The 13137-nt window shown below is 39.3% G+C and overlaps 1 protein-coding gene across 1 annotated transcript; it reads right to left on the bottom strand.

Annotated features, from left to right (window-relative positions):
• Nucleotides 1-7123: 7123 nt before the first annotated feature.
• Nucleotides 7124-12026, bottom strand: LOC116582877 (zinc finger X-linked protein ZXDB). Its single transcript, XM_032330691.1, has one exon. It carries the CDS (start codon nucleotides 11923-11925, stop codon nucleotides 9505-9507), a length of 2421 nt encoding a protein of 806 aa, XP_032186582.1. The 5' UTR covers nucleotides 11926-12026; the 3' UTR covers nucleotides 7124-9504.
• Nucleotides 12027-13137: the final 1111 nt, after the last annotated feature.

Below are 13137 nucleotides of genomic sequence, written 5' to 3'. Positions count from 1 at the left end.
AACATTGATTCATGCTAAAAACCCTCACCACAGTGGGATTAGAGGGTACATACCTCAACATAATAAGAGCCACACATAGAAAACCATGGCTGATATAATCCTCAATGTGGAAAAACTGAGAGTGTTACCCCTATAGTCAGGAACAAGACAAGGATATCTCCCTCACTACTTTTATTTAACATAGTACTCTAAGTCCTAGCCTTAGCAATCAGACAACAAAAAGAAATAAAGGGCATTCAAGTTGTCAAGGAAGAAGTAAAACTTTACCTATTTGCAAATGACATGACACTCTACAGGGAAAACCTGAAAGATTCCCCCGCAAAAAAAATCCTGGTAGAACTGATAAACAAATTCAGTAAAGTTGCAGGATACAAAATCAGTGTACAGAAATCTGTTGCATTTCTATACAACAATAATGAAGCAGCAGAAAGAGAAATTAAGGACTCAATCCCATTTATAATCACGCTAAAAGCAACAAGAAACTTAAAAATAAACCTAACCAAAGAGGTGGAAAGACCTGTACTCTGAAAATTATTTTCCAGTGGGGGAAAAATTATAAAACACTGATGAAAGAAACTAAAGGTGAAGGATAGAAATGGGAAAAAGATTCAATGCCCATGGATTAGAAGAAAAAACATTGTTAACATATCTATACTGCCCAAGGCATTCTACACATTTAATGTAATCTTTATCAAAACACCAACAGTATTTCTCACAGACCTACAACAAACCATCCCAAAATTTGTATGAAACCACAAAAGACCTCAAGTAGCCAAAGCAACCGTGAAAAAGAAAAGAAAAGCTGGAGGCATCACAATTCTGGACTTTAAGTTATACTACAAAGCCATAGTAATCAAGACAGTATGGTACTGGCACAAAAACAGACACATATATAGAAAATCCAGAAATGATCCCACAACTATATGGTCAATTAATCTTCAACAAATCAGTAAAGAATATCCAGTGGGTAAAAGACAGTTTCTTCAAATAAATAGTGTTAGGAAAACTGGACAGCACCATGCAAAACAATGAAACTGAACCACTTTCTTATACCATACACAAAAATAAACTCAAAATGGATTAAAACCTAAATGTGAGGTCTTGAATCATAAAAATCCTAGAAGGGAACACAGACAATAACTTCTTTAACATAATATATAGCAACTTCTTTCTAGGTATGTATCCTAAGACAAGTGAAGCAAAAGTAAATATAAACTAGTGGGACTTCATCAAAATTAAAAGCTTCTGCACAGCAAAGGAAATGATCAACAAAACTAAAATGAAACCTATAACATAGGAGAAGATATTTGCAAATTACATATCTAATAAAATACATACCTAGTTTCAAAATATATAAGAAAAACTTATAAAACTGAACACCCTAAAAACTAATAATCCACTTTAAAGGACATTTGTAGTAGAAATAGTTAAAAACACCAACTACCAAGATTATCTGCCATATGAAGCACATTTTGGCATTTCATAGTCCTAAAGTTGGAAAACTTTTTACTTTTTACTATCTTCATGAAACTTCAGAAAGTCAGATGGTTATTAGACAGATAGATGACCAATATTGTAATAACATCTATTTGAAATTTTTGTATTACTAACTGTAATTGGAAAATACAAGGCATGTTTCAAAATTGCCATTGTGCTTTTATCCAGATGTTGTCAACCAAAGATACTTAGGAAAAACTAAAACACTTGGCTATGAAACAAAATTAACTTCTTTCTCTGTTGTTGTTTCAATTTTATTTCAATTTTATTTTCTTATTTCCATTTTTTGGAGGAATCCTTAATGATTTTTGTAAATCCAGGTACCACTTAAACTTTGAGGAATTTTTGCCCCCCAAAGAGATCTGAAGTCTAGAACAATCAGGATCACTTTGCAAAAAAATTCCTGTGAGCCATGAATTTTTATGATACTCAGTATATTTAAGCAGTGAAAAGGACTATCCACCACCTACTATAAAAATTGAATAAAATACAAGGCAACCAAATTTTTAGGGACTCATCAAAAATTCAATGTTGCAGACTTCTAAATGGACTTCTAAAAATGGACTATAATATGTTCTAAAATATATAAGATTAATCAGCAAGATTACATAAACAATAGTGACATACCCCAGAGAAAAATAAGCTTCACTTAATCAACACCTCAAAAAGTGAGACAATAAAAAATATATGGCATCTCTTTTTTCTCTATGTCATAGCTTCTGATACAGTGTTTATTGATACTATTGATAATTAAAAATAAAATAATAATTAGCTCTAAGAAGCACAGGAACATAAGGTAATTTTACAGGGAAAAAATGTTGAATTTCATAGAAACTCCAAGTGCTAAATTTAGTATTAACTAGAATGCCAACCTGAATTGAGAGGAAAAAAGTACTCATTCCATCTAGCAGCACATAATCTAAAATTGGAACCTGCCTAGAATAAACTGCTGCTCTATTTACTGAGTCATTGCCTGTGGAATTTCCAGTTCAGCTCTCTATTTTGGCTGATTTCCTCATAAACAGACATGTGATCAGCTACTTTCTTCCACATCCAGTGTAATGTAGTCTCACACTGATGGCAGCATAAACAGGAAAGGGAAATAAGTCCTGATAAAGACTAATAATTTCTTGGGTTTATCCCAAAGTTCAAACACTTGAAGAATTGAAATGTCTTTGTTTTTGCTACCATTTGTAGTTATTTTGTACCCTGAAAACAACATTGCTTGTCACTAAAGAGTTTTATTTTGCTATTCCAAATGTATTAAGCTACCTGTATTTTATTCAGAAAGTTAAATGCTTACTAGATGATTATTCTGACAGTTACCATATGATTGGTGAATTCTCGGGATTCTCCACGCAGAATTCCAGTTCTCAATCCTAAATATCACATCAAATTTATATACCCGTCTTTTCAACTAGTGTACCTGCATGAAATAATTACTTTCTAATTAAAGTCTGTGGGGATTTTTTTGTTTGCTTCAGAAAATTAAGTTTTCTTTTGTGTATATTATGAGGAAATTTTATTTAGCTTAATACCATTTATTTGCGTGCTAATTCATTTGAAAATAGCATATTTGTTTTTATACAATTTCAAAATATCACTTTCAGATATATGTACGCAGGTATGTGTGTATATGTGTACACTGATGAACACTGACTATATCCAGGATTCTAATTTAGAATAACTAAAAATAAACGCAAAATTTAAAGTTCATTTCCCAAAGATTTTGTTGTAATTAAGCTACCGTTCAAAGTTTTGTGTAAATTTTAATTTAGGATAGTTTATCCTAATAGCTGCATCCCAGATTAAATTTTAGATTCTTCAAATTTTTTGAAATAGATTTGATAATATGTGCTTTGGGTTTTTCCTCATTGCTATAATCCACATTCTGAGAATGCCAACTGTTATTCTATTTAAATCTGTATTATTCCAAATTATAAACATTTAGAACTTGATTATATATTATTTTCATTGCTATGTTTTTATTTCTTTGTTTATATCTTAATGTGTATAAGCACAAAGACAGAATTTGTCAAATATTCACTCAAAAATACTTGTTTAAATGAATTGATTAAATATACTTTTGTGTTAATAATTTATAGTGTTTCACACAGAGTAAGCACTCAATAATTATCAGTTTTATAGTAAACTGGTAACAAGAGATATTCCCAAGGGATTCAAATCTTATTAGTGTTCTTAAGAATCATTGACTTCCCTCCATTGTTAGAATTATTTCAATTAGCTTTTAAATGTCTTTTTCAGGGGCGCCTGGGTGGCTCAGTGGGTTAAGCCGCTGCCTTCGGCTCAGGTCATGATCTCAGGGTCCTGGGATCGAGTCCCGCATCGGGCTCTCTGCTCAGCAGGGAGCCCGCTTCCTCCTCTCTCTCTCTGCCTGCCTCTCTGCCTACTTGTGATCTCTGTCAAATAAATAAATAAAATCTTTAAAAAAAATTTAAAAAATGTCTTTTTCATTTTCTCCTTACTCACCTTTATTAATAATTGTTTATGTTGAAAACAAACCAGTGAAGAAAGAAATCCAACAAAATGTGAATAAAGTGATAGGAAACTATGTGGAGGCTTACTTTTTATGATGAAAATACTTTAAAATATAACTTACTTGTTCTCATTTTTCTTTGGACTCCATTCCTTCTAAGTTATCACCAATAGTGGTAAGGGTAACAATAAAAAGGACAAATATTTTGGGGTATAGAAATAACAGAGGATGTTATCCTGTGACTGAGTTCCCATACCGTATCAGTCAATGACACAGGCATTATTAGGAAAGAGCCCCAAAGATCACATGGAAGTTAGTTTTAGACAACCCTAGGCCTATCTCTTCCAGTTTGAGAAAAATGCAGATAAAATTTAATCTAACAATGTTTATATTGAGGAAATATTGAAATCGATGACTGAACAGCATCTCCCAAATTATGGAGAATTTATTATATTATTAAATACCATAAAGTATCTGTTTAATATTCATAGTAAGGAAGAGATTATTGTATAATACACAATATGTATAGTTTACAGTATAGTAGGTAACTATAATCTATCACTTCTCAATGAACTAAACATGCCCTAATCATCTTTCCATAGGTACTCCTGAAAAGATTTCAATATCCTTCTTGCTCATGATAATGAAATGTAATTTTATAGTCTCCAAGAAATCCCTAGTCATTTCAGATCTTGCTTTCTTTTTAAGATTTATTTATTTACTTATTTTAGAAAGAGTGAGAGAGTGTGAGCTGAGAGGAGGGGTAGATGGAGAGGAAGAGAATCTCCAGCAGACTCTTTTTTTTTTTTTTTTTTTAATTTTTTTTTTTTTTTTTTTGACAGACAGAGATTACAAGTAGACAGAGAGGCAGGCAGAGAGAGAGAGAGAGGGAAGCAGGCTCCCTGCTGAGCAGAGAGCCCGATGCGGGACTCGATCCCAGGACTCTGGGATCATGACCTGAGCCGAAGGCAGCGGCTTAACCCACTGAGCCACCCAGGCGCCCCTCCAGCAGACTCTTAACTGAGCACAGAACCTGACCTGGTGCTTGATCTCCTGACACAGAGATCATGACCAGACCAAAATCAAGAGTCGGCCACTTAACGAACGGAGCCACCCAGCCACCCCATCTTGCTTTCTTTTTCTGATGGATGTCTCATATAGTCGATGAGTCACCAAGTTATATTTGTTTCATCAATTTGGGAATATCTCTAATATCTCTCACTTCCTGTCATGATTCCTCTACAGGTCCTAATCACAGCACCCTGAAATTATTTTACAATGGACTCCTAAATGATTTTATCTCCCCATCCATCAAATTTACATTATGTATTTCTACTATGTTAAACTTTCTATTTATTTATCACTTGACATCCTTTCTTAAAATATCTTCACATTTATTATGGGCATGATTAAGACCATGCCCATAATTAAGTCTTATCCACTATGACTGATTTTCATAGCTCTTTAGAGTTAAACTTCATACTGGCAGTCTAACCCCAACACCCAGAACTTAGCAAACATAAGCCTGAACTAGATTGTCTTTCCAGTGTCATGTGGCCTATTCCAAATTATTTCTGTTGCTTTTCTCCCTGGCTAGAATTCACCTACTCTCTTCTCAATATAACTAAACCTAACCATCCATTAAAGCATGAATACTGCCCCTCCTTTTCCTCCAAGCCATTAACTTGGTGTCTGAAATCATGTTTCTTTTTTTTTTAAAGATTTTTTATTTATTTATCAGAGAGAGAGAGGGGGAGAGAGCGAGCACAGGCAGACAGAATGGCAGGCAGAGGCAGAGGGAGAAGCAGGCTCCCTGCCGAGCAAGGAGTCCGATGTGGGACTCTATCCCAGGACGCTGGGATCATGACCTGAGCCGAAGGCAGCTGCTTAACCAACTGAACCACCCAGGCATCCCCTGAAATCATGTTTCTTGATATTGTTTAGTTGTGAAATATTTATTATGTGAATTCCCATGTCCTTTCCAAAATTAAGATGTGGCTTACATTTTACTCCTCTTGTCTATATTCCTAGTACTCTACCTTGTATTTTTTAAGTAGTCAGTAAATTAACTTGAAATACAGTGAGTTTCCTAGCTTAAAAACTGTTACCAAAGGCCCTGTCAACCCAGACTTGACAAATATAAAATTTAGTTTATAGTACATGCTTTGCTTTTCAGATATAGTTTTGTTCTGACAAAGAGTTTAAATAATCTGTTCTCTCAGTTCCCAACACATTTTATTTTTTTTTAATTGCCAAGGAAATGTTTTGTTCAAAAGCAATATATACAAAAGTTTTAGCTCAGTCTTATATTTTAATTAGCACATATTTTGAAAGAGCTCCATCTAAAGTATCATCAAGTGGATCTGTTTGGTATCCATACTTACTAAGGAATTATGAGTATTCCCCAAAATGGAGTTAATCAATATTTTATCTAGAATCAAAGAATAGTCATGAGTACCCTGTTATACCAAGTCTTCTTTTTCCTGGATGAGAATATGAAGATTTAATCCACAAAGAAAAGTGATCCTCATATTCTATCAAGTTTCACTTCAATAAAAATTATGTAATACAATAATGAAATAATGGTAAAAATGTCAAGATTAACATATTTTAACTCATGATGAACATGTTCAACAGACTTCCCTGGATGCAAACCTTTCTGCAGAGCATTTTGTTACTGTTTTCAGTTGGCAAAATCTTCATAAATCAAGGATTTAAGAGGCGAGTGAGGCAAATGAGATAACATTGAATCCTGTCCCATTATTTGTTTTAAAATGGCATATTTAGGCCAACACTAACAGAAATGTAGCCATTATGTTTGTAGTCACACTTCTGACTGTAATGTCATGCCATTTTCACCATCATATTGGGAAAATTGTATTGAAAAATAAATTTTTTGAACAAATTGAAAGAAACTGTGTGAGACCACAAAAATTACAAGATTTTCTATCTTCAAGAAAAGTAAAATTTGTCCATTGAAAATTCCACATAGGGGCTCCTGGGTGGCTCAGTCAGTTAATCATTTGCCTTCAGCTCAGGTCATGGTCTCCAGGTCCTGGGATGGTGTCCTGTGTTGGGCTTCCTGTTCAGCAGGCAGTCTGCTTCTTTCCCTCTCTGTATTTCTCTCTCTCTGTGCCCCTCCCCACTGCTTACTCTCTCTCTTTCAAATAAATAAATAAAATTTAAAAAAAAGAAAATTCCACAGACTATAATAGCTCTAATGAAAGGGCAAAGGATTGAGGGATTAAAGAAACAAAGTGAAATAATGTTAAAATATTCTTACAATTTACCTCAGGCCTCTATATTCCTATCTATAGGAAAAGAAAAAGAAGTCTATTTAAGAGGACTTAAGTAATAACAACACATTTCCAAAATGGGCTTAAAATCTTTTCAAAGTGCTGAGAGAGAATGGCTAAATGGTTAGAAACAATCATACTCTGACAACTTCTTTGAATTACAAATTTATGTATATACTTCTTGTTTTTTCACTGAATGAGCACAACCAATTTAAAAACCAGAAAGATAATACAGTTGCATTTCAAAGTGGCAAATTATAAAGTGCACTACCAAAGTGCTGTAATTGTCATCCACAAACATCTACAGGCAAGCAATAATGGACTAGAATGTTTCAGAGCAAATAGTGTTTTCTAGCAGAACAACATGGGGACAAAATTTAGAAAAGTAAAAGAACATGTCTTATTAAAACCTTACATAAAAATATCCCCATTATCATTTGAATTATATAGAAACACACTGACATCTAAATCCCGAAAATAATATTGTACCGCATACTCAGACTTACAGTAAATACTGTGACTGAAGAATGGGCCATGAGGGGAATGGCTGAGAGATCGTGACCATGAAAATGACCCGTCTAATTAAAATTTAAAAAGAGATCATGACATAGACTGATATGCACATGTTAAAGAATAGGTTGGAGAAAGACAAGACGTGGCAAAAGGGAACAGACATCAATTACGATGGAAGAGAAAAAGTAGTTAAAAACAAAAGTGATCATGAAACTCAGAAGAATAAAATGGAAATTTATATATATCTGTATATATATAATAAATATAAATTTCATTTATAATGTGAGTTTGGTAAATTTAAAGTTTTAATATAAGTTATAGTTAAAACTTTGCCACAACTATCTCACAATATTGTGAGGCTCAAATATAAGTTGTGAACGTGCTACATAAACTATAAAATGCTATACTCATGTAAGACAAACAATATTTACTCAAAATGCAAATGGAACCTCTCATTCCAACTGAGGGAGAAGGCAAGCAATGAGCTCTCTGGGACATAAAGAGAGAAAATGTCACTCTGATCCATTGCCAGATTTTTCTTGGAATCACAGGCTCTATATATTCACTTTATGGGCTGGCTTTGATTGCAGAGCAAAGATACTATAATTTGGACTAATGGACCTGGGGGCAATGTTACACAGGAATCGTATGGAGAAAAATCCAAATTAATTTGTGGAAGAAAGATATTCCCTTCCCTGATTCTTAACATTCATAAATGTTTTTGCTTGCATAAATGTCATATTTAATTATGCTAACTCGTTCTCCTTGAGGAAGGAATGAGAGGAGCAGGAGAAGTGATAAAGATGCCAAAACATGCCAAAGTGACAAAGATGCTAAAACATGCAAAAGCACATTAACATTCTACCGTCAAAACTAACTCCTAGGATAGAAAAATAAGTCTACAATGGAACAAGTATATTTACATTATAAAGACCATTGTACAGCTGGCGAACTGAGGCTTACTGATGCTAAATGACTTCTATAAGGCCACTTATGCAACACCACAAAATCAATATTTCTGAGTCTGATTCATATCAAAGCTCTGTCACTTTCCACAACACAGCCTTCCATAAATAAAAATAAAAATAAACATGAAGAAGAACAAGAGGAGGCAGAGGAGGAAGAAGAAGGGGGAGGAGGGAGGAGGGGGGAAGGAGAAGAAGAAAAGAAGCTAAAATATAAGGAGGCAAACAAAACTAACCCATATACTCAGCTTTCTTTTTTTTTCAAACTCTAACACTAGATTTTAGAAATATTTTGACATTCTGCAAAATTTCCATTAAATTTTAAAGTTAAACACCAGTTCTACATTCTGATGATTAACTCTCAATGCATTTTCCTTACATTAGAAGTACATGCAACAGTTAATCAAGGTAAGATTTCCTAAAATTTTTAAGAAAGAGCACAAAATCATTAAATACAGACTTAAAAGAACTTAGAAACAACATCTATTCAAACCACCTCATTTTATAAATAAGGAAATTAAGGCTCAGATAGGTTAAGTGACTTGCTCAGGGTCACACAACTTGAGAGTTCCAGGGTCAAGATCATAATTTAAAATCTCCAAACTTAGAGCCCAGGGTGTTTTTCTTTTTCAAACCTCTAAGAAATGACTGCAGTTAAACATTTAGTCCAGAATATCCTAAAAAATTGAGTGTAATTCACAAGAATAAGCCACGTGGCAAGGAATTAATAGTTAGTTCATACCAAAAATGAGCTGCCAGTCACTGTGATAAGATCTGTTTCTTTCTGAGAACCATGGTTTCCTGCTGCATTGGAGAAGCCAAACTGGGTTTCCTCCTCCTGCCCAAAGAAGTCGGAGTCAGGATGTACATTCCATTCTGCTTTGGTTGGCGGCAGTAGTTCTGAGACACTGTTTTCACAAAGGGTGCTTGAAGGAGTCAGAGCATCTGTGTCCACTGTTAGCTTACTGCTGGGGGTCAAAGCTTGGGGCTCTTGACTCGAGTTTTTCATAGCCAAAGAGCCCAGAGATGCCAATGGCCCCACACTTAGACTTGGAACATCATCCATATCTAAGGGACTCTGCTGAAAGCCAGAGGCTGTCGTTCCAAAAAACAGAGAGGTATCCAGACTTTGAGGAAGGTCACTGGTGGCCATCAAGGCCCGAGGGTCCACAGCCTGCCCCAAGGAATTATTATTATTAGCAGGGAGGCTTCCTGCCAGAGTTGAACTCACAGAAGCCACATCAATAGTTAAGATTCCAGAGTTCACCAATGCTGTGTCCAGCACTGCAGCCGAACTACTGCCAGGCACATCAGAGAAGAGAGACACTAGCTCTGCATCACTGAGATCACTCTGTCCCTGGCTGGTAAGTTCACTGCTGGGGGTAAGAGAATTTGCAGCTTCTAGCTGAGCTAAGAGATCCTGGCCAAGGTTGTGCCTTTTGGCCATGTGGGTCTTCATGCTGTGCTTGGATGTGAAGAGTTTATTACAAGTAGAGACTGGGCAGCGGCTTTTCCAAGTGTCCACGTCCTGCAAGTGTTTCTTGGAGTGAATGTAAAGACTACTGCGAGCAGAGAACCTGGCACAGCAGCCTTCCACAGGGCACACAAATGGCTTTGTGCCCAGGTGGGTTATGCTGTGGCCTTTCAGATGCTCAGCCCTTGTGAAAGATTTCCCACAGCCTTCCACAGGGCACATGAACCTCCGGTCATCCTCGTGCTTCCTTTTGTGCCTTAAGAGCTTGGACATGCTGGTGAAGTTCCAGCCACAGCCGTCAAAGTCACAAAGGAAAGGTCTCTCACCGGTGTGGCTCCGCAGGTGAATTTTCAGGCGACAAGCCTTGTCGTACTGTTTGCTGCAACCAGGAAAAGAGCAGGAAAAAAGTTCCTGTTCCCTGAAATGGGCACGGTTATGGGAAAACAGGGCACTCACTGTGATAAACGTCTTCTTGCAGCCAGAAAACGCGCACTGGTATGGCCTCTCGGGCTCGAAATGGCTGCGCTGGTGGGCGCTGAGTTTGGCCTGAGTGGGGAAGCTCTCCTCGCACACCTCGCATTTGAACGAGTTCTCCTGCTCATGCCCCTTCATGTGTGCCTTGAGGTTATAAACCGTGGTGAAGCTCTTGCCACAGCCCTCTGCAGGGCAGCCAAAGGGCCGCAGTTTGTCGTGCGACTGCAGGTGCCTCTTGAGCTTGTAGGAGGTGGTGAAAGTCCAGCCACAGCCGCCCAGGGGGCACTTGAAGGGCCGCTGGCCCTGGCTGCTGCTGTGAGTCAGCAGGTGCACCTTCAGCTGGTGCTTCTTGGCGAAGGTTTGTCCGCACTGAGCCTCGGGACACAGGTACAGCACCACGCCCGGGCCTGGGCCCAGCGGCCTGCGGGGGGGACTTTCGGCTGCGGCCCGGCCCTTTGCCTCCTCCTCAGGCGCTGGGGCCGGCGCCGGTTCAGCCGGCTCAGCCAGCAGGAGGTCGGGCGGCAGCTCTGGGCAGTCGCTGGCCTGGGCGGCGTGCGGGACCCCGGCTTGCGGAGCCATCAGACCCCCAGGGTGAGGGGCAGGCGCGACCCCAGGCTCCCAGGCTGGCGGCGGGGGCGTGGCCAGGGTGAGGACACCGTTCTCGAAGCGCAACAGCAGGTTTTGGTTGTGGATGGTGACCGTGCCCGTGAAGGCCGCGGCGGGTCCCAGGCCTGGGGCGGGGATCGGGTTCTCAGCCGGGGATGGGGCGGGGACTGCGGACTGGCAGCCAGGGCCTAGCGCCCGGCGGCCCGCGGGATTCGCGCCACTCTCACCCTGCTGGAGCTGTGGGACCGGCTCGGCCTCCTCCCTCCATACAGGCCCTGCGGCCTGGCCGGCGCCCGTGGTCTCCACGTCGCCACCCGCCGGGTCCAGCAGCACCAGGAAGAAGTCATCGCTGTCGCCGCCGCCAGCGTGGTCCAACCTCGGGGCCAACAGGCTCGGGCCCGGGCCCCGTGAGGCCGTGCGGGCCTCCTCGTGCCGCCTCCCGGGCCCGCCATCTTGGGGGCCCCGGAGCAGCAGGAGGCGGCGCGCGGGGACCTGGCCAGCCCGCGGGTCAGGGCCGCCGTGGAACCGGCTGGCGCCCGCGGGGCTGCGAGCACCGCCGCTCTGTCGTGTCCCACCAGCCGGGAGCAGCCTCGGGCTTTCCATCTCCGCGTCGGTGAGGCTCCACTGGAACCAGAGCCGCGGAGGAGGCGCGACCCCGCCCCCTGCCGCGGGCCTGAACACGTTCCTGAAAGGAAAAAAAAAAAAATGTGCAATGCGCAGAAACTGGTCCTATCAGATATTAAAACGTGTTTAACGACACAGTGATTTAAATATTCTGGTACTGGGTCTCTGGGACAAAATAGAAAGCCCAGAGGCAGAACCTGGTATGCAAAAATAAGTTCTACATCTGATATTTGTGGGAAATCAAGGACGTCTTCCCAGATAATAAGGAAATGAAAGTTCGTTCGGTAAATGGTGCTGGAATACCTAGCAATCTATCTGCTAAATGCAACTTAAATCTGTACATCACTGTATATACCAAAATGAACACCCCACCTCCTCCCAGTGCTAAGGGTGGTGTTTAAAAAAAAAAAAAATGTTTACTGATGGCTGCCTGGCTGGATTTATGAATCCAGTGCGAGAAAATCCCTGGGACAACGTGTCAACATTGAACTACCATAGTGCTAGCAAATTCTACTGAAAATGATGTCTGCTGGTACAGAAATTAGAATAAATAAGAGGTGGGGCCAAAACGGATTACCACTGTTCAGCCTAGAAGTTCAAAACCTGGAAGATGAAACAATTTGTATTGAATCCTAGAAAACCCTACCCACCCCTGGGCTTTTCCAAGACAGTGCACAACCTAAACCAACTCTGCCATTACACCATGGTAAATTTCATGTCCAATCCCACAGCATTCCTCAGCTAATTCTGGATTCTCCAGCACATGGAGATCTCTGGACAGGACTACCAGGTAAATGTGACAAGATTAAACCCTAAGTCACCCTTATGGACTCTGCTGAGAAAAAAATACATATGACCATGTTCAATAGTCTTGGTGTGCCTGCTTGCATTTCAGTGTCGTGGCCCAATCTTACTGTAATGGATATGGCTTGTGATGCCTAATGATTGTATTAATGATGTTTATGATCTTCTGACTTGTCTGTCATCTGTGATTTGGGAAGTGATATGAATATAGGGTGAAATATCTAGCAAGAGAAAGGTTGAGAGTAGTAACTAAATTATGGGGTGCATATAGTTTAAATAAATCTCCACTTTCCCCCTTTTTAATGATAATGTATATTTGCAGATCACTTGATAGGAAGAAAAAAAATTTTCATCCCTATTAGGGATCTAATCCTCATCAAAATTTTT

The sequence above is a fragment of the Mustela erminea genome, chromosome X (assembly GCF_009829155.1).
Source record: "Mustela erminea isolate mMusErm1 chromosome X, mMusErm1.Pri, whole genome shotgun sequence".
Lineage (NCBI taxonomy): Eukaryota > Metazoa > Chordata > Mammalia > Carnivora > Mustelidae > Mustela > Mustela erminea.
This window is presented reverse-complemented; position numbering and strand designations above follow the sequence as displayed.